Raw genomic sequence first — 21729 nt, forward strand, 5'->3', positions numbered from 1 at the left:
GGTCCAAACAGGAAGAGAAACGAAACCTGAAGAATCAAAGCGAAGCGGAGCTGCTGGCTGTGACCAGCAGGGGGCAGCATCAGCGCTGCACGCCCTCCCAGGAACACGCAAACAGGCTTCATGAGGAGAAAGACGGCTGAGAGTACGAGGTGAGTCCTCTCAGAGAAAACACCAACTTCATCATAACAGGAAGGTTTCAGGAGGACTCACCAATGTAGATCAGAAAAGAATCAAACTGGAATAAAATCCGGAAATGTTTCCATAAAGAAATTAAAGCAATAAAAGTCTGAAGATTAGAAATGTGAACAAACCAATCAAATAAAATAAAAAAAGGCTCAGTTTAGTGAAGATTATTATTACCAATAATTTCCTGTAAAATGACCCCCCCTCCACCCCACTGACGTCAGCAGCTGCTCTCTCTCTCTCTCTCTCTCTCTCTCTCTCTCTCTCTGTGAGGAGAACCGGGGGAGGAGGAGGAGGAGAAGCGGAGACTCTGAAGTCTGACCGTTTCACCGACACTTTCCCGCTCTACCTGTCTGCCTGCTCACCTGCCTGCGCGCGTGTCAGGGTCGGACAGGAAACCACAGGAGAAGAAGAAGAAGAGGAGGAGGAGGAGGAGAAGAAGTGGGTCGGAGTTGTGGAGTAGTTTCCTCCCGCTCCGGAGGCTCTCGGTGAGAACATGGAGCGGACTGGAAGTTTCCTGCTGCCCGCGGCTCTCTTACTGGTTTCACTGGGACTAACGGGCGCGCGGGCGGACACCTTCAAAGGTAAGCGCGACCCCGGGGACCGGGTTTCGGGGGGGGGGGGGGTGTCACAGGAGCGGGGGTCTGGGACCCTGCGGAGGAGGAGGAGGAAGAACATGGGAGTTACTGTATCGGCATCCAAGTTTCCAGCCGGAAAATCTCCCCCTTCCTCCTCCTCCTCCTCCTCGGCTGCTTCTTCTTCGTGTTTTTCGAGTTGTTTCGAGTTTGTCGGAACCAGAACCAGCACAGTGCTTTATTCCGTCACGTGACTGCAGAGCAGACCCAACAGCAGTAGAACTCAGCAGAGTCCAGGTTCTACTCACCGAACATCTGAAATGCGTTCAGATTCTGTCGGATTTGGTTTTAAGAACCGAAACTCGAACCGGCTGATTGATCAGTGATCAGATGATCGCAAACATGATCAGCTGTGATGATGTCACAGTCCTGCTCTTCCAACAGTAGAATCCAACAATAGAACAGAGTAGAAAACAGACACAAAGGGCAGGCTGACCTTATGCCATGTAACACAGTGGGACTGATTTCTGCTCATTAGAAAACTGATTTGTTATTGATCTGATTGCACTGAACCCACAGCAGAATCAACAATAGAACACAGCAGATGCTTGCACATTTGAGTAGAATCAGTTAAGTGGCAGCACAGAGATGAGCTGAAGTCCATTCAGATCCTCTGAATCCATGTTTGACTGAAGCTCACAGCCATATGTGACAGTATTGATGGTACTGATGGTATTTTGAGCACTTTCAGAGCTTTTTCTGCAGACCTGTGACGAGTCCAGCAGAATGGAACAGAGTAGAATTAGTAGAAGCTCAGAGGGTTAAACAAGCAGATTCTCTGTTTGAATTCTGACATCAATCATGGGAATTAAAGTCAAATTCCAGCATCACTGATTTGATTATTGATCATATTTCCAGTGCAGTGGTCATGTTGCAGCGGAGTAGAAATTCAAAATAGAGTCAAATAGAAGCAGAGCTAGAAGAAAACCTGCACACATCTGTGGGAAGGACGGTAGAAGACGGATGAATATCTGAGTCATGTAATATTCTGATGTGCTGAAGTCCATCAGAATTCTGATTGAAAGTCAGTTTATTGATCGTATTGACTGTGAGTGTGTGCAGCTCATCGCCTGTGTGTGTGTGTGTGTGTGTGTGTGTGTGTGTGTGTGTGTGTGTGTGTGTGTGTGTGTGTGTGTGTGTGTGTGTGTGTCTTTGCTTCAGTTTCCTGTCCTCAGGTTTGATGTTTGTGTCGCTGCAGAAATCTGTTTGTCTGCTCCGGCTGTTGCATTCACAGAATCACAATAACAGGCGCGTCCAGGATGCTCATATCTATAAATCAATATACTGATTATTGATTACAAGTCTGTTTGTGTATGTGAGGCATTTAATGTCCCTATCAGAGGGTGGGAGCACCCAGACCGCAGTGAGCCGCAGACATGTTGTGGATGTATGTACTTGTGCTGCAGTGGATATGATGAAGATGATGAAAGTGAGGTTGCGTGTTTTTACTCAGCTGTTGTTCTTCTGCTCAGCTAAGGGGGGCAGCAGTGAGTGAACTATTTATTTTTTAACAAATTTTTATAAAAATTTCTGTCTTTTTTTTTTTTTTTTTTTTTGATAAATTCGTTTAGAGCAGATTCTAAGTAGCAGCTGTGTCAAAGTCTCTGTACAGCCTAGACTTAGTCTAGTCTGATCTGGACTTTGTTTGTTGATCTACTTTAGATTTTTGGGGAATCAAAGAAATAGGGATGGCTGTCGTTATGATTTTAATGGTACGACTGCTCTTATTGGTACTGCTTGTTGGTCTGGTACTTCAAGAGTACTCTTATCAGTACTTTTTGTAGAGAAAATAATCAAATTCAGAACCAAATCAACACTGCTTATTGTTCATTGTTTAAATAGTTTGAACAGTGCTGCTGTGTGGTTAGCTGCTATGGTTGGTTTGTGGAGGGAGTGCATATGGATGATTTATATGTTTGATGGATTTTATTGGGGTTTTAGAACATAATGCAGGTGGGTGTCATTTCTAAGTAAAAAGGTAAAGGCATTACCTGCTGTTAACCTCTGTTATTTGCTGTTAGCTTCTGTTAGCTGCTGTTATCTGCTGTTAGTCTCTGTAAGCCGCTGTTATCTGCTGTTAACCTCTGTTATCTGCTGTTAGCCTTTGTAAGCCGTTATTAGCCGCTGTTATCTGTTGTTAGTTGCTGTTAGCCTCTGTTAGCCACTATTATCTGCTGTTTGCCTCTGTTAGCTGCTATTATCTGTTGTTAGCCTCTGTTAGCCGCTATTATCTGCTGTTAGCCTCTGTCAGCCGCTGTTAGCCTCTGTCAGCTACTGCTCACCATGTTAGTGAAACTGTCTTTGAAGTGGATCCAACTTTATTGGAGTCTCGGTGAATAAACTCGTAGGACGTGAGAAGGTAACCAAACTGTCGGTCAGAGGGAAAGTGTGATTTTTAGGACTCTCACGCTTAACATCAGCTGACATAATGTTAGCTTAGAATCAGCTGCTGTTGTTTTCAGTTGTCTGAAGATGGGAGGGTCACATGTTTAATTTACTGACTGTAAGTAGTTGCTACTATATTGGGAATAAATAACATGTTTTTGCACGTTTTTGTGTGTTGGAGCCTGACTTCAGGTCAGGAGAGGAGGCTTGAGGTGAGGAAGAGGAAGACATTTCCTTTGCTTTCTTTGGTGATGGGGACCCTTTCTCAGATCATAAAACCAACATATGATGCTTCACATCTTCAGTCTGAAGGTGCACGGAACACCTACGACTTCTCCTCCACCTTTGGTGTGATGGAGCTGCTCAGATAAAACATAAAGAATACCTTTTATTGAGAAATAATACAAATCTGTTTCCTGAAAGCAGAACCAATAATGTCAGAGCTTTATTGATCATCCAGTCTTTAATAATGTAGCCGGGTTTTGGATCCTGTCGCTGGTCACTGAAACTGAAGCTCTTCCCTGAAATCAAACATGCTGTCTGTGAGCAGCAGGTTTGTTGTTTTCTTGAAGGGCTCAGAAACATTTGGAGACAGAATGAAGAATTTTAACCCTGACCTCATGTCAGGAAGTGTTGGAGGAAATGTTCACATCCTTTACTGCAGAAACAACAATGGAAGCAGACCCCAGGACAGCTTAAAGGGAGCTGCACTCACTGCTGAGAATCAGTGTGAACGTCACTGACTGCAGACTGGAGCTGCTGGTGCTGATTCTGCTGCTTCCATTCACACACCGAGCCCAGAATAACCAGGGCTGAACTGAAAATCCAGAAAAAGTCACTGGAGTCCCGTTCAGAAGGAAAACAGAAGGAGATCAGGAGCTTCTGAACTTGGTCTGCTGCCTCAGGGTGTGTTTGATTCCCCCTACTGTCCGTCCCTCTCTGCTGCACATATGGACCGCTGCAGGGTGTGTGTGTGTGTGTGTGTGTGTGTGTGTGTGTGTGTGTGTGTGTGTGTGTGTGTGTGTGTGTGAGTGTGTGTGAGAGAAGCAGCAGTGAATGAAATTAAAGTCTCTGTGGTCTGAGTCTAAGATGGCCGACATGCCCTAATAACCGCAGAGATGGAGCGGAGCTAATGAGCGCGCCCGGTGGTTGGGTTCAGGTGGGAGTTTGTGGTGTTCACTTTGTTGACTCTGTTGTTGTTTTACTTCGCTGATCATTTAGTTTTCATTCTTCTTGTTTCAGTGCCTTCTTTCTCTGAGATTTTCAAAGTAAAAGTCTCTGAGTGTAAAAGAGAAAGTAAAGGTTTGAACACAGATTAATGTCTTTGAGCCTCTCTGAGGCTCCTGAACACTGTGACCCTCAATTTCCTGACCCTGAGTCCCAAGGCCCCTGAATTTAAGGCCGTGAATTTGAGGCCCTGAAGCTTGTAGCCCCTGCAGCCAGAGGTTTCTGACCGCTGCCTCACATCAATCCTGCTGCCCTGGGTTCAGCAATCAGCTTTGAGTCAGCCGACTTTGTTTGATGAATAAAACTGTTGCTTTTCTGCAGGGAAGTCACATCAGTCTGCCCAGGTGCACTGTGGGTAACGTAGGCAGCAGCTTTCATGGAGTGAAAAGATGCTGGAGTGACTTTAGTTTGAACAGAGTGATGGTAAATCTGTGGAAGTGCCCTTTAAGGTGTGCAATGAGAGCAGAGACACCTGGACACAGACAGAGGGTCTGTAATTAGAGAGCTACTGTTAACTCAGCAACACACACACACACACACACACACACACACACACACACTAGCACACACTCCCAGTGTGTCCAGGTTCAAGACTGTCGCTGATTCAGGACTTTACCTTTTACTCTTGAGTGTGTGTGTGTGTGTGTGTGTGTGTGTGTGTGTGTGTGTGTGTGTGTGAACACATGCACACACATGTTCAGGTGAAGTCAGCTCTTTGTTCTGTCTCGTCAGGGTTTTAATGAAGCTCACAGATTAACCACACACTGTGCACTCAGGTGTGTGTGTTTGTATTACTGTCTCTGTGTGTGTGTCGGGGGTCCTCTGTGAGTTAATTATCTCTCCTCACACCTGTGAGACCTCCCTTCACTTCCTTCCTCTTCTTCTTTGTTTCAGAAGAACTGAGAAAAAGTTCAGCTCCAGCCGACCAATAGGAGTTCATCTTTCCAGTCACGTGATCAGTTTGTAATGTGTGTTTGACTCTTTGTGTACCTTTTAAAAATCATCTGGAGGTTTTAAACCTCTGTGAAGATGAAAGAGGCATTCAGGTGAGGTGACATCATCGATAACGTGACCTTACAGCTGTCTTTGCCGGTGTAACGCTAACAGCTAGCTTCCACAGCGTGGGTCATGGAGCCGTGAGCTTGTACGATGAGTTAAAGACAGAGTTACAGGCTGGGGGTCTTACAGGGGGGTCACACCTGGAGCTGAACTGGTGCTGAAGCAGCTTTGAGAACATGTTTAGGTTTGGAGTATGAAAGTGATTAAGCTGCTTCAGCATCATGTGGAGATCTGCTGTCCTTCTGAATCTCTGAGGCCTCAGAAAAGCTGAAAAAGTCATTTAAAAAGCTCCAAATTTGGGTATCGGGATTCATTCCCACCATGCACCTGCTGCTCAAAAACAGGCTGAGAGAAACAGGAAGGACACTGGCAGAGCAGCTCACCTATTGGCTGCTGGCAGTGGTCATGTGACTTTACGTTAGTGACCTCTGATGATGGTGAACACGTCTGATTTCAACAGCTCTGACTTTTAGTTTGATGACCTCCGCACACCCAACTGACTCATGCTGAAGCAGTCTGGAAACACAACCCGTGAGAACCACCCAGCTGTGTGTGTGTGTGTGTGTGTGTGTGTGTGTGTGTGTGTGTGTGTTTACGTGCACGCTTGGGCTGCTTCTTAAGCCAATTGAGGCTTTTAGCTGCTGCACAGTCATCTTTAATAGTGTTAGTGTAGTGAGCCGCTCAGCTCCTGTGTGTGTGTGTGTGTGTGTGTGTGTGTGTGTGTGTGTGTGTGTGTGTGTGTGTGTGTGTGTGTGTGTGTGTGCGCGGCTCTCCTCTCAGATCTTCACCTCTGCATTGATTGAAATAATGAGCTCCGTGTGGTGATGGCGTTTTCTGACTGAGGAGAAGGAGGAGGAAGGTGTGTGTGTGTGTGTGTGTGTGTGTGTGTGTGTGTGTGTGTGTGTGTGTGTGTGTGTGTGTGTGTGTGTGTGTGTGTGGCTGCTCTTGCCTAGCTTTGAGTTTTTTCCATCATTTTAAGCTTGGCGGGTAAAGAAGCAGCGCGGCCGTCACCGCTGTGAGTTTACAGCCTGACTGAGTGTTGAGCTCAGGTGTTTGGTCTCCCAGCACGGCCGTGATCTGGAACAGGGCCGTGAATGTTATCAGCAGTGAGCTCGGCTCACGCTGACCCTCCCACTGGTCAAACATCAGCGAATCAGAGAGCTCAGCCTCAGCGTCCTGCTGTAACGAGCTGCTCTGAGTTTCCATGTTTCCCACAAAGATGAAGCTGCAGCTGTTTGAGTGTGTGTGTGAGCACCAGCTGAAGCTCCCGGCTCAGGAGGATCCCACATTTAGGACCTGAGATCCGGCTTTGAGACCTCTTCTACTTATTATTATTATTACTATTATTATTATTATTATTATTATTATTGCTGAGTGTACTGGGCATGTCCTCAGTAAACTGAAATAATGTCCAATTTTTAAAGCTCAGTAACTTCATGATGTTTGTTCATTTCATCAATAATTGTTTTAAATATTCCAGACTTATTCCAGACTATACAAACATGAAGCAGTAAATTTCAGTAACATGCAGCTGAATTATATAAAATCACAGCTTGTTTATTGAAATAATTCTTGGTATAAATTTCATTGATCAGAATCCATTAACTGTTTTCCATCATACTCATGATTCCTGGAGAGTTTACATGTAATCCCATCACTTACAGTCAGCGTTTTTGAGTGTGATAAATGCAGATTTATAATGAGCAGCAGTGATTCAGCCTCTGCAGACTGAAGACAGATTTTCTGCTGGCAGATTTGATTCATCGATTTTATTCGTGGCTTCTTTTATAATTTGGGCAAAAACATGAAACCAGAGGAAACGCGTTCACCTCGGTGCTCTCCTGCTATATATATTATATATATTATTACATTTAGTTACTTATCTGGATATCACCATAAACCCTCTCCAGTTCATTACTATTATTGTATTCTCCATGTTTTTTATTCATATATTTTTTATATATATTATCTTTTTTTAAATACTGCTCATTAAATATCGACTCATTTCCACCGAACAGAAATGTCAGTTGGTTAAAGGTTTTTTTATTTGCTATGAGAAATAAGTCATAAAATCCTAAAAACAACCTTTTTTCTCCATGATTCCATAAATCAAACCAAGTTCTGTTGTGAGTAATGCAGAGCTGCAGGACTGCTGCTGTAAATAAGCTGATTTATTATACGTTTGTGAATAGTAATAACTGTGTAATTAAACATGACCGATCAGCTCATCCTCTTTGAGCTGCTTTCAGCCTCTGCAAGCCTCCCTGCAGCCCAGCCTGGCGCTTCCTGTCTCTGTCGCTGACCTGATCCACGTCTGTGATCAGCTGTGAGGGGAGGTGGAGGTTCCTGAACAGCCACACCTGATTCAGAGGGATAGAAATGATAGAAATGGCTTCTCAAGCCCAGGTGGATGGTTTCTGCTCCGAGCAGCTGGACAGATGTTCTGTCCTCCTCGGTGTTCGTGACTCCGTGTTTCTGTTTCCTACAAAATGAATAAAACATGGTGTTAATCTCCTCCTCACCTCCCGCCTGCGGCGCCGTGCTTCCTGTTTGTGTTTGAGTCATTTAAAAAATCTTTGTTGGCTTTAATCTCCCCATAAATCCACATCTGAGCACCGAGCATCAGCAGAAGCAGGACTTCCTGTGTGTTTGTGCTCGGGCCGGGTTGGATTTAAGCCACTGGAGAAAGGAGCCCCGATGGGCTGGGATGCTGCCGGCAGCCCCGGTGGCCCCCCGGGATTAATGCGCCGCCTTCAGACGCTGCGTCTGCAAACCCAGCGGGGATTAAAGGAGGCCGGATTAAGACTCTTTTGTTTAGCGTGTGAGATGAGATCGAAGCTGCGGAGGAGGATTTGTGTTTCTGAGAACGAGCTCGGGGAGGCCGGTGTCAGCGCTAAGCTCTGTCACCGAGATCCAAATCTCCCCCGGTCCCTGAACTCACCGTGGGACAGCGTGGACTCTAATACTCGAGCCACCGCTCGAGGTCACGTCACCAACGCCGGCGGATAATGAGGGAGTGAAGATCAAGGAGAAAATCCTGTTTTCTGGAATCAGAGACACGGGAAAGCCAAAGGAGGAAGCAGGAGGAGATAAAACGAGTTTTTAGTGACGCTCAGCAGCTCCCAGTTTACAGAAAAGCACAAAGAACATTTACAAAGCAGAGCGAAAAGAAGAGATCCTCAGCAAAGCCGAGGGCCGCCTCACAGAGATGAACTGAACCGCTCTCCTCTCATCGAAGCAGGCGCCCAGTCTCTGAAATGAGGCTGAAAACAGGACAGGAAGCCCCGCGTGTGTCTCTCACCCCCCCCCCCCCGACAGCAGGGACGCTGTTCTTTAAACGAGTTTCTGGCCTATTTGTAATAAAACATCATCGTGGTGACAATAAACCCCTCCCACTTTATTCTGGGCCTGCACATTTCAGCAGCAGATTACTCCAGAGTTCAGAGTTCACAGGTGGGCTTCCCAAATCTGTGATTATCAGAGACAGAGTAAAAGCACAGGCCTGCTGTTTCTCTCACTACAGGACTGATTTAGAGTCAGCTCATCCGGCCGAAGGACCAGTGAGGCGTCCGTCCAGCTGCCCACGAAGCCTCCTGCAGCATCAGCCCATTTCAGAGAAGCTTGTTTGGACCTGTGACTGGGAGCTGAGGGTTCAGGCTCCCTCTGATTTACTTTATTTAAACAAGTGAAAAATGACAGACAGAAAGGGCCCTGTGGGGTAACATGTCAGTTTGAGGAGGAGCTGAGGACAGCGGGCAGATGGGGGTGATGGAGGTGAGAACATGTGTACCTAAGTAAATCCAGAGCAGCAGCAGGGCCAGGAGGCTGTTTATTTAAGGAAAGTGTGGATCTGATGGAGCTCAAAGTCCACTTTATATCAGCACAGAGCAGCTCCACCCGCTTTCACCCGCAGTCAGCATCCACGCAGACTCCGCCTTCACAGGCCCCTCAAACCGTGACTGCTCCGTCCTCCTCGCCGCTCTCCGACCTGCTGTTTGTCACAGGAGACGTTTTTCAGATTAACAACATTATTTCTGCAACATCAGATTATAAAGAGTCAGCATGTCTTCAGGAGATTACAACACACACAATCACACTGCTGTGTGTGTGTGTGTGTGTTTGTTTCTAATCCGTGTCCAAAGATGTCAGTTTGATTAGTGCTATGGCCCAAATCCCTGATCATATTCATAGGATTATTGTTTGAAGTGTGTGTGTGTGTGTGTGTGTGTGTGTGTGTGTGTGTGTGTGTGTGTGTGTGTGTGTGTGTGTGTGTGTGTGTGTTATCAGTATAATCTGTGTTAAGATGCTTCCTGCCTGCTCAGCACGACTCAGACTCATCTGTTCTCCTTCACTGAGCATGTGCAGTGGCTGTTTCTGAACCCTCCTCTGAAAAGGACCTCGTGGGTTTTTAAAGCCCACAGAGAACAAAGGTTAATAAATACATGAAACAAATGAAGTTTAAATGAAGTGAAGAGCAGTCAGCTGCCAGACGGCCGCGGGCGTGAGGAGCTGCAGGCCGGAGGAGACGCGAGGAGCTCGGCTCCAGCTCTCATGCCTGAGCCGTGATGTGTTCAGGTGCAGCTGAAGCTGTGGGACGATCACACCCAATGATTTTAATATTTAATATTTTCTGCCAGCTGTGAAAATCACATTAATATCCAGATTCATATTTAAGACGCCAACTCCTCCTTTAATACAAGAACCTGTGTGTGCGTGTGTGTGTGTGTGTGTGTGTGTGTGCGCGTGTGTGTGTGTGTGTGTGTGTGTGTGTGTGTGTGTGTGTGCTGGAGGTGAGATGAGAGGAAGGGAGAATAAATATTTTATTAAGACTTTAACGCTTTCTCTTTTTTATCATAATCATTATGTTAATGATCTGAAAAGTGCTGCCAGCTATCAGATAACACACACACACACACACACACACACTTTTTCCTGTAGTGTGTGTGTGTGTGTCATTAAAGCCTACAGGGACTTCAGGCCCAGCAGCTGCTATTTAACCTAAATTACTACAGTAAATATTCATATGCAGCTAATATCTGTGTGTGTGTGTGTGTGTGTGTGTGTGTGTGTGTGTGTGTGTGTGTGTGTTTAAACATTAATCATGTTTCGAGCTTGGTTGAATTTTTGGTTCCAGTTAACTGAAGTGAGGCAAAATATATCTAAAACAACAAAACCAACCAATCAGAAGTCAGCTCCTCTCTGATTGGCTGCAGCTTTGAAGACCTTTTGAACCTCAGCTGGTCGACAAACCAGTCAGTCCAGTTTGATCCAGCGTTTAAAGTTAGTGCAGTTGAATAGTTTGTCAGGCTGAGGTGACTCGAGTGAGTAAAGAGGTCCTGCTGGCCGCCCTGAGTCGACTGTTTGCTGTGATTTGCTGCTATACAACTAAAATAGATTTGACTCTAACAGGAAGTGGTCAGAGTGTTCTGGTCCTCCATATTTCAGTAAATGCCCTGATTGGTTGTTTGGACGGTGACCTCAGAGCGCAGTGTTTTCATTATAGAGCCATTGTTGGTTTTTGTTTTCTTTAGAAGGTCTCAGAAACTCAGAGGAAGCTGCAGCCATCAAATGAACCAGCAGATGAAATGATGGCAGTGTCTGATTGGCTGGTTTGAAGTTGAGCTGATGCATCCACAGACTCCATGATTGTGCCCGTGTCATGTGTTAAATCTGATCAGCAGAGTTTGAAGCTTTTGAAGGAGGAAAGAAAAATGTAAAGTTAACCCAGAGCCTGAGACGAGCAGCGGGCCGGATCACGTGACTTTCACACAGTCAGTGAAGGCAGCACAGAGGTTCTGTGAACCCACTGTTGATGGTGCTGCGTTCGTCCACCGTACATTCGGGTGCTGCTGGCAGGTGGCAGCTGAGCGCGCTCAGTGTGAGCCGACCTGCTGCTGTCGGAGGAGTCTTTGTGCTGAGGACGAGTTTTTGGGTCAGAGCGCGCGCCGGTGTCCTCGGGCGGCTCCAGACTCTTAATGTGCCACCAGACTCTGATTAATGATTGGCTGTATGTGTGTCAGAGCGTAACCGCAGGAAACCAAGACTCACCTCTGGGATTGGTCGAGGCCGAGCGAGGTTAAAGACACGTGGAGAGAGAGATTAGAGCTTTGTGACTGTCTTCCTTGCTTTTAGGTGAAAGCTGTGACCTGATTCGTCTTCTTTGTTTCCTTTGGAAGCAATAAAGGTTCTGTGGGAAAGATTTCATAAATGCGCATGCACGTGTGTGTGTGTGTGTGTGTGTGTGTGGCACAAAGTGAAGCAACCACAATCAGCACACAAACAGAATAAAGCGGGAGAACATGAGGAGGATTCCCTGAGGAAGGCTCCTCCTCATCCTCACAGTGCACCCAGCAGGGACAGAGCGAACCTGCAGAAAGACGCGCCTTCATACGTCCACGAGGGTGAAGAGGAGGACCGGTCACACCACGGGAGCTCACGCTGACCGGCCGCAGACCTAATGGCAGAAACACGTTGCTCTGCTCCACCATCCTGAGACCTTCTAAAACATCTCACCGTCCTTTCTCACCAAAGCAGCACTTTGTACAGACGTCTGCAGCTGCAGGTTTTTAATTATGATCCTGTAATATCACAGATATGATTCTTACTGTGAACAGGTTCTGATGGTTACCTCAGTCAGGTAAGCTGTTCACTAAGGACACACAGATGACTCCGCAGTTATTAGAACTGATCTGAGGTCTGCAGGTGGTGCCTGATGAATATCTACCTTCAGCTTGTTTTCTAAAACAAAGATGCATCTGTGAACACAGAGCGAGCTCGATGGGTCTGCGTTTACGAGCGTGTGAAGTGGCTTCACCGAAGAGCAGAAACAGAAGAGCATCGTCTGCGTATCGAGACACTTTAACCAGCAGCTTCAGTCCTCGAGCAGAGTCATCAGGACTCCTCTTGAACTACTGCAAACACACAAAGCCTTTCATTTGTCTTTGAATCCATCAGTGGACGGAGTAAACAGCACCTCCTTCCTCCACCGTGGACTGAGACGCTCACAGGGACTGCTCAAAGCTTCAGAGCTTCACTTCCAGCTTTAAGAAATCCAACCTGGAACCTGGAGTGACATGGCACATATTCCTGAGTGCCTGAGTATAAATATTCATATTTCTTGTTGTGTAATTTGATGTAATTGTTTTGTGCATATAAAATATAAATAAGTTTAGAATTAAAGCCATTTAGACTTTGACAGTAAAACGGAGTCTCATTAAATCCACTGTGAGGAGCGTTCCAGTAAAAACAGCTCGTTAGCCCGGTCTGCGTGTCTTTGTGAGTTTAGAAGTCATAAAATCTGAGTAATGAGAACGTGTTCAGACTTTGGGCTTCGTTTCTCTAAAGCGGCTCTTTAATGCTGACAGAACGCCATAATCAGAAGAAGTTTAAAACCAACACTTCAGAAGCTCGTTGCTCGTTTCTCTCCTAATGAACGAGTTCGTTTGTTTGCCTCGCACCGCTTCCTGAAAATATGAACAATACGAAGAACGAAGAAACGAGCTGTGACGATGTGAAGACTGGGAGAGCTGACCCAGAATCAGCCTCAGCGGTGAGAAAGAGGCAAGGACGAAGAGGAGTAGGAGGTCTGAGTGCCCCCCAGGCCTGCCTCGCAGCACATTTACATTAGAGCGCGCACGCCATCAGGGAGCTGCAGGCAAACCCAGAGAGGTGATGGAGGTGCAGACACTCCTGCAGCACTCCTCCTCCTCCTCCTCCTCGGTCTGATCTGTATTCATGTTTCATGTTGCTCAGTCTGACCTCCAATCAGTTTCTCTCATTTTACTCCTCCTCCTCTTATGTCACCTTGTTTGCCTTCACCTGGTTCATCTGCACACATTATTATCATCAACTCTTCATTTTGTGTTACACTTTAGCTCTGAGCTGTGAGTCAGAGGGTTCGGGTCTTCAAATGTGTCATTTAATCCAACAAACTCCAGTCAAACGTTCACGTGTGCTCCGCTCCATGATGTCATCCATCAATCATCCATCAATCATCCATCAACCAACCATCCATCAATCATCCATCAACCATCCATCAGTCATCCATCAATCATCCATCAACCATCCATCAACCATCCATCAATCATCTATCAACCATCCATCAATCATCCATCAACCATCCATCAGTCATCCATCAACCATCCATCAACCATCCATCAATCATCCATCAACCATCCATCAGTCATCCATCAACCATCCATCAACCATCCATCAATCATCCATCAACCATCCATCAACCATCCATCAGTCATCCATCAACCATCCATCAATCATCCATCAATCATCCATCAACCATCCATCAGTCATCCATCAACCATCCATCAATCATCCATCAATCATCCATCAACCATCCATCAGTCATCCATCAATCATCCATCAACCATCCATCAGTCATCCATCAACCATCCATCAACCATCCATCAATCATCCATCAACCATCCATCAACCATCCATCAGTCATCCATCAACCATCCATCAATCATCCATCAATCATCCATCAACCATCCATCAGTCATCCATCAACCATCCATCAATCATCCATCAATCATCCATCAACCATCCATCAATCATCCATCAACCATCCATCAGTCATCCATCAATCATCCATCAGTCATCCATCAACCATCCATCAACCATCCATCAGTCATCCATCAACCATCCATCAATCATCCATCAATCATCCATCAACCATCCATCAATCATCCATCAACCATCCATCAGTCATCCATCAATCATCCATCAACCATCCATCAGTCATCCATCAACCATCCATCAGTCATCCATCAACCATCCATCAACCATCCATCAACCATCCATCAACCATCCATCAATCATCCATCAATCATCCATCAACCATCCATCAATCATCCATCAACCATCCATCAACCAACCATCCATCAATCATCCATCAATCATCCATCAATCATCTATCAACCATCCATCAATCATCCATCAACCATCCATCAACCATCCATCAACCATCCACCAATCATCCATCAATCATCCATCAATCATCTATCAACCTGTGTGTTTCTCTTCTCCTTGCCTCTGATCCTCTGGGTTACTCTGCGTGTTATTGCGTGTATCATTGTGTGTTATCACAGTGTGTTTGTGTGCATGTTAATGCGCCCGGCTGCGAGCTGCATCCAGTCTGTTGTATTGTGAGTGGATCCTGGGGGAGAAGACCTTTTCTGCTTCTGTCAGGCTGAATGATCCCCCCCCTGCTGGAGGTTGGAGATGACCTTCTGTGCTGGGGTGAGGAGGGTGGGTGAGGGGGTGAGCTGCAGACTCTGGTGTACTCTTCATCAGCTGGAGGTGTCATCCTTGACATTTACTCCCCTCCTGTGCCCGTGTGCCGTCGTCCAGTCTTTGTTGGATTAATTGTGTTCTCTGTGGATGCAGGTGTGAAGGCGGCGCCCCCTGTCTGTCTGTCTGTCTGCTCCTGAGCTGCAGACCAGCTTTACATCAGCTTTACATCAGCTACAAACATCAGCTTTAGCAGCTTATTTCACACACAGCCTCCCCAGAGAGCTCAGCCATCCCTGTGGTGTAGGTCAGATACTTCCTGGTTTCTGTTTGTAGTTTCATTGAGCAGCTTTGGTTTCACACAGGTGTGCTAACGAGGAAAATTTAGACTCATTTCCTGTACAGTAAATTGTATACCTGAGGCTCAGTACTCAGTACTCATCCTGTGGTTAGTCTCCCTGCTGTAACCATTCCTCTCTGCTGGTCATACGGCAGCACTGCAAGAGACCTCACCCATTTTCCTTAGTGTCTACTCTCACCTTTTACCTCATCATATGTAAGAAATGAACTAAATCATTGCTTTTACCAGGGGTGGGGTGGCCATAGGGAGGTTCGGGAGGTTTCCCGAACGGCCGGTCATTTCCAGGCCGGATCGGCCGGTGATCAGAATTTTTTTTTTAACCCAATTAGGCACAGCAGTGCTCGCGTGGCCACAGGTGCAGGCAGTGATGGTCGGTCGCGAACGTTTCGGCTCTAAGAGCTCTTTTTTCAGCAGGAGGGGCTACAAACACAACAGCCCGGCAGGGTTCATTTTGTTGATGAAATATTTTCATCATAGTTTTCGTCAACGGCCCTTTTTTCATGACAAAAACGAGATAACTAAATAAAAACTACCTAAAAGGATAAAAACGATAACGAAATTAACCGACACTTTCGTCAATGAATGAAAGCGAGATGAAAATGCTTGGCAGGAATGAAATCCAATCAGAACTGATTTAATTTTGTGACAGGGCGGGACAAGTTAGGAAAACATCCAATCAAATGCACAGTTGTGCAAATTTGCTCTAAACCCGGGAAGACCAAACTAGCCTGTGATTGGTTGTTCCTTCCGATAGAACTAAGTTATGTAACCAATGTCAGCAGGGAGAAAGAGAAGAGCCGATGTATGGACACATTTTTCCTTTGACGTTGTGACAAACAAAACGATGTGTAAACCATGTGGGGCGACTATCTCGGGTAAAAACACGACAAATCTTAAACAACATCTGCAAACCAGTCACCCAGACCTCCATGCAAAGGTCAGCATTTTAATGTCCTGCAGGGTAAAGTGTTTTTCCCAGTTTGTGTTTAGAGTAAATCTCCACCCCGCGGTGGATTAGCCTTTATAATCTTAGTCCTGAACACTGCCCTGTACCTTTCAGAGCGTCCTGCTGTAAAACGCTCTATTATCTCAGTAAGGTGGTGTTAATGATCAGGTGTGTGGGAAGCAGGTGAAACGCTAATGTTAATGTTATTAATAATATTCCATAACTTTTAATAAATGTTTGATTTTGTGTAAGTGTGTATAATGACTAATTCAAGGGAACTGAAGAAAAAGCATTTACATTTTACACCCTTTATATTTTAGATTAAATCAGATTTAGTTGACTAAAACTTGACGAAAACTATTCAGATGACTAAATTATGACTAAAACTAAATCAAAATTTGTTGTCAAAATTAACACTGCAGCCCAGCCAGCACACCATTAGGAGAGGTGAAGGGCGAGACACCAGCTAAGGGGGGGGTTGACGATCTTTTTCCCCCTTTTGCTGCTCCGTTGTACGATCAGATAAAAGGCCTCTCCAAACCAAGCTCCCGGGCTGAATTTCAACCCCAGCCCGCCCCTGGCTTTTACAAACCTTGGGGTCAGTCTCCATTTTAGGTTGACGCTTGTGACCAAAGTTGCAATAAAACATCAATTTTTGTTGCATTATTTTTACACTCTCAGCCTTGCTCCTGAAGTTTGCTTTGGTTTAGCTAAAGATGGCAGGTGGGCTAAAAACCTGACCTTATTATTTATGTATTAATCATGTTACAACTGTTTATCACAGTTTTCAGCTTTTATGGTAGAAATCCAGGTGTGTGCTGTGAGTCTGGCCTCTGAGCTCTAATTAATGTTGATATGAACACATATACACACACATACAGTCGGATGCTGATGTAGCAGCAGTGCTGCTGCTGTAAGTCGCTCTGGTTTCGTGGCGTTTAAATGTGGATATATTTTACTGGTCTTGTGTTTGAGCCAGAGGTACTTGTAGAGGTGATGTAGTATTTGTACTTCAGTGGGGTGGTGGGTGATTTGTTCGCGGTGGGGTGGTGCTGTATGTCGTGGCGTGTCGGCGGTCGATGGTGAGTTAGTGCGGCTCTTTGTTTGGCGCGCCCGGCGAGGCTGAACGAAGCGTTTCTCTGAGATTTAGAGGCTTCAGTAAAACTGGACACCTGAGACAATCTGCTGCTGTATCGATCACTGCAGCACACACAGATTTATTCAGCAGCACCGTCCTCCGAACCTCTCGCTCTCTTTACTTTCCTCACTCTGCTCCTCTTCTTCTGATCACTGATCAGCTGTTGGGTAACGATGGACTCGTACTTACGAACTTCAGTTATTGATATGATATGATATGGTTCAGGATGGTGTCTCAGTAAAGGGTCAGACTTCATTTAGATTTACCTCACTACTTGATTTCATTGTATTCATTATACTGTAACACGGTCCTTTCTCACTGTGGGACAAACAAATGATCATGTTGACTTCAGACTGTTTTTTTGTAATGAAGTCCAGATCTGCTGAGGTCAGAGGTCAGAGGAGACAAAGGATGAATGATAATATCTTTCCTCATTCCTGGATGCACGCTAATCTGGAACACCGAGTCTAATCTCACATGTTTCTGGGTTATGATATGCTCTAATCTGTTCCACTGAGCCGCCTGCTCTCTCTGGATTATTGTGATTTTTAATTAAAACTCACCCTCATTTACATACCCGTCTGTCTTTGTGTCAAGCCTCAGGCTTCATGTCCTGCATCAGTGGCAATCAGAGCTGGAGTCCACGTGGTAAACATGACTACAGGTACACGTTCTTGCTTAAACTATGAAGACCTAGAACACAGCCTTGTGGAACACCCCAGGAGAACTTGGTGCAGGGCTGGTGGAGCCTATCCCAGCGGATAGGCTCCACCAGGGCGGGAGGTGGAGTACACCTGATCAGGTCACTGCTAAGTATCTACAGGTATTTAATGAGTACAGGTTTGTAAGGAAATGTTATATCTCACATTTTAGTACCTAGAACTCAGAATCAGCCACAGAACCAGCTGGACTGCTAGAACGCTGAACCCCGGTCCTGTCAAGGACCAGATGGACCCTCCTGAGCTGACTGGGAGATAAATCAGGTTCAGGGCTGAGTAGTTTGTGTTTGGAGCGCTGCGTGTGAGGCAGACCTGGCTCTGATTTTGTCCGTTTTTAAATGTTTTCTGGGAACGTTTGGATGTGTTTTTGGTGGTTTTTACTCTGCTGTGTTTTTTCAGATCTTTGACAGCATGTGTCTCGTTCTGTCTGTGAGAATTTCTGTCATTTATGGTCATTTTGAGTCTTACTAAGGACAGACAAAAGGGCCGAGTCCTTTAGTCGTTTTGGACCGCAGAGCTTTGGGCGGACCTGGGCCTGCCGCAGTGACTCGCAGTGACAGATCTGATGTGGTTCACAGAGGACATGAAGATGGAGTGACAGCGGCTGTCCTCTGGCTCTGGAGTGGACTGTATGACTGATGAGGACGGACAGCAGACACACGGAAACGCTCACCCCTCCGCTGGCCATCAGCGCACACACACACACACACACACACACACACACACACACACACACACTGCTCATATGAATCACTGAGACCTTATTAGGGAGTGTCCTCACCGGTGTAACAGCAGAAGGATTTACAGTCCTGGGAAAAAACTGCAGTCCAGCCCTGGTGAGTTGTAGATCCTCCATCAGCAGCAATAAGCTGCAGTGATGTTTCCTGTGTGGCTTCATCAGTCTGTCTGTGGAGGAGTTTGGTCCACTCTCCTTCACAGCGTAGCTTCAGCTCAGTGAGGTTTGCAGCTTTCATGCACGGCTCACTGAAGGTCCTCCCACAGTCAGGCTGAGGTCTGAACTCTAACCGGGACGTTGCAGCACCTTCATTCTTGTTGCTGTGTTTGGATCATCGTCCTGCTGATGACCCAGTTTGCCTCACTCTAGAATACTTTGGTATATAGAGGAGTTCATGGTCCACTCAGTGACTGCAGGGTGTCCTCCTCCACTGTGCTAAGAGCTGCTCTGAGGTGTTTGGTTTCCTCCAAACATCTCCACTTTGGTCCAGAGGACACTGCTCCAGATGTCTTTGTTCAGACTTGCTAAGCTGTGCTGCCATGATCTTCTTAGAGAGAGGACTTTCTCCTAGAAACCCTTCTAAACGCGTTATGAGCACATACATGGCTAATATTTGGTTTACCTCCGTTACAGACCATTTCCTGTGTGTCTCTCGCTGTCTCCCTGCCAGAGCTGTCCCTAACCCTAACCTGCAGCTGACCTCTGACCTCTGTGTGACCACTGTTGTTTGTACAAGTGCTCACTAAACAAGTGCTCAGTGACTGGGCGATGGTTGGTCGGTTCTCCACGTGCTCATTTGAACCTTGTTCGGCTCAGACGGCGTGGCCTCAGGTCTGAATCGGTAAGACTGTTTCCAGCTGAAATGTCGCTGCAGACATGTTGGGTCTTGCAGCTCCCCTCCTCCTCATCCTCCTCCTCCTCCTCTTCGTCCTTGCCAGGAGGAGTTACAGCCCAGAGGGAGGAAGAAGTGCAGGAAGTGGAGGAGGAGGAGGAGGAGGTGGAAGGGGGAGATAATCTGTGTGTGTATGTTACAGGGTAATTATTAGTAATTAGCATATTATTCTAATACTGTCATATAGACAGCCTCGAGTACAGGCAGATAACAGTGATACACAACACTCTCTCTCTCTCTCTCTCTCTCACACTCACACACACGCGCACACACACACACACACACCCACACACCCACACACACACACACACACACACCCGCAGGCTCTGGGCTGACTGCTGCATTATTCATGTTTGGCCTGAGGCAAGTTAGCTCTGTGCTAACGCTAATGCTGTTAGTGCCCAGTTACTGTTCCTGCTGGAGATCACAGTTTACACACACACACACACACACACACACACACACACACACACACAGTGAAATACCTTCACAGATAAACAGTTTTATTCCCTCAACAGTAGGAGTGTGCGTGTGTGTGTCTGTGTGTTTTTGTGAAGACCCGTGTGCATTTTAGACTTTCTGAGAACTTCCCCATGAGTTCTGCTCTGTGTGCATGTGTGTGTGTTTGTAGGTGTGTGTGTGGGTGTACATGTCTGTGTGTATGTGTGTGTGTGTGTGTTTATGTTGGGTGTGGTCTGTGTTTATATCTCTAATCAAAGTTCCTTTTAATAGACGTCAGTGCATTGAGCTCGTGTTCATGAGGGGAGCACGCCTCCTCCTCTTCCTCCTCCTCCTGCTGCTCTTCCTCCCTGAGTCAGTCTCACCTCTTTCCCTCCTTCCTTTTTTCCTCCTCCTCCTCTTCCTCCTGTCTGTCTTCGTCCGTCACACAAACAGAATCTGTTGTTTTCTTGCTGCCATCTTGTTTCAGCCTCACTGTCACTGTGTGTGTGTGTGTGTGTGTGTGTGTGTGTGTGTGTGTGTCACCAGCTAAATGCCACCACTGACACCACAGGCTGCAGCTGTCCATCTGAGAGTGTGTGTGTGTGTGTGTGTGTGTGTGTGCGGGCATGTCTGTGTGTTTGTCTCACAGCCTCAGGGCCTGCTGGGAGCGCGTCTTGCTGCCCCTGCCTGTCCTGTCTTGTCCAATCAGCTCTCAGGGTTCCGTTTAGTGGGGTGTTAGCATGGCCACATGCTAACGGCTAACTTTAAGGCTAATAACACACACATTAGGTAGGCCTGGTTACCCACTGATAATTGGTGTGAGTGTTGGAGGGTGGGGGAGTGATTAAAGCTGGCCCATAGTTGTAGGTCAGTGTGTGTGTGTCCGTGTGTGTCTGTAAGATTGAGTTTGTGGGTTTCCAAACCCCGTGGGGACCTGGGGTCCGGTCCTCACCCACGGAGGTCCTTCTGAGGGTTCAGACCTGGTTTGAGGGTTCTCACACAGATGGAAGGACAAACGCATGTGTGTGATTGACGGACAAAGACAGGAAGAAACGGCTGCTTCCTGAGGAGGAAGCGTGACGGCGAGCCTGATCCTGACGAAGGGGGTCGCCTCGGCTATGCAGGAAACACCAGCCGGTTTCCGTGCTGGCGGTCGCTGATGAGCTGTATGGGATGTTCGGATGGGGGGAAGAGCGGGATGAACCCTGAAACCCTTTTACTCACAGTATGGATCTCCTAGTATGGGTACAGCCTCACTGAGGCTCTGCAGCAGTCCACTCCAGTTTTTACATTATTTTACTTTTAAAAATCTGGATGTTTAGACCATCTGAGGTGCTTTTTTTTTTTTTTTACATTGTTCTCACTCAGCAGAAATAATCTCACTTAATTAAAACATCCCAATGCAATCCTTTCACAGTGATCTGAGTCATTTTACTCATAAATTTAGCAGAAATCACAGCATGGAGGAGTTTTTCATGTGTGGACTGTACTGTATGCTGGGGAAACATCTGTAAGGTGATGCTGTTTGTTTTGTGTCAGGAAGTCAAAGAGGCTCAAACTGCACAGACAGCATGAACTGAGACGCCAAAGCCTCTGACAGATATAAAAGTAGCACTTCATTAGCAAACACAGGTCTTCACATTTATGATCAGATCCTCACATTGAAGTAAGTGTACATATCCCACAATAATCTCTATGTGGTCATACTGTGCATGCACACAAGTGTTGATATGAACGAAAACAATCAGCAAATGTTTCAGA

The 21729-nt window shown here is 46.3% G+C and overlaps 1 protein-coding gene across 3 annotated transcripts in view; it reads left to right on the forward strand.

The window, feature by feature from the left end:
- The first annotated feature begins 467 nt into the window (after window positions 1-467).
- LOC115799113 (receptor-type tyrosine-protein phosphatase mu-like) overlaps window positions 468-21729 on the forward strand; it is a 144230-nt gene continuing 122968 nt past the window's right edge. For all 3 annotated transcript variants that reach the window (XM_030756088.1, XM_030756089.1, XM_030756090.1), the window contains exon 1: window positions 468-767. In XM_030756088.1, the coding sequence (XP_030611948.1) occupies window positions 680-767 (88 nt within the window). In that variant the 5' untranslated portion in view covers window positions 468-679. The remainder of the gene's footprint in view (window positions 768-21729) is intronic.

The sequence above is a fragment of the Archocentrus centrarchus genome, chromosome 20 (genome assembly GCF_007364275.1).
Source record: "Archocentrus centrarchus isolate MPI-CPG fArcCen1 chromosome 20, fArcCen1, whole genome shotgun sequence".
Classification (NCBI taxonomy): Eukaryota; Metazoa; Chordata; class Actinopteri; order Cichliformes; family Cichlidae; genus Archocentrus; species Archocentrus centrarchus.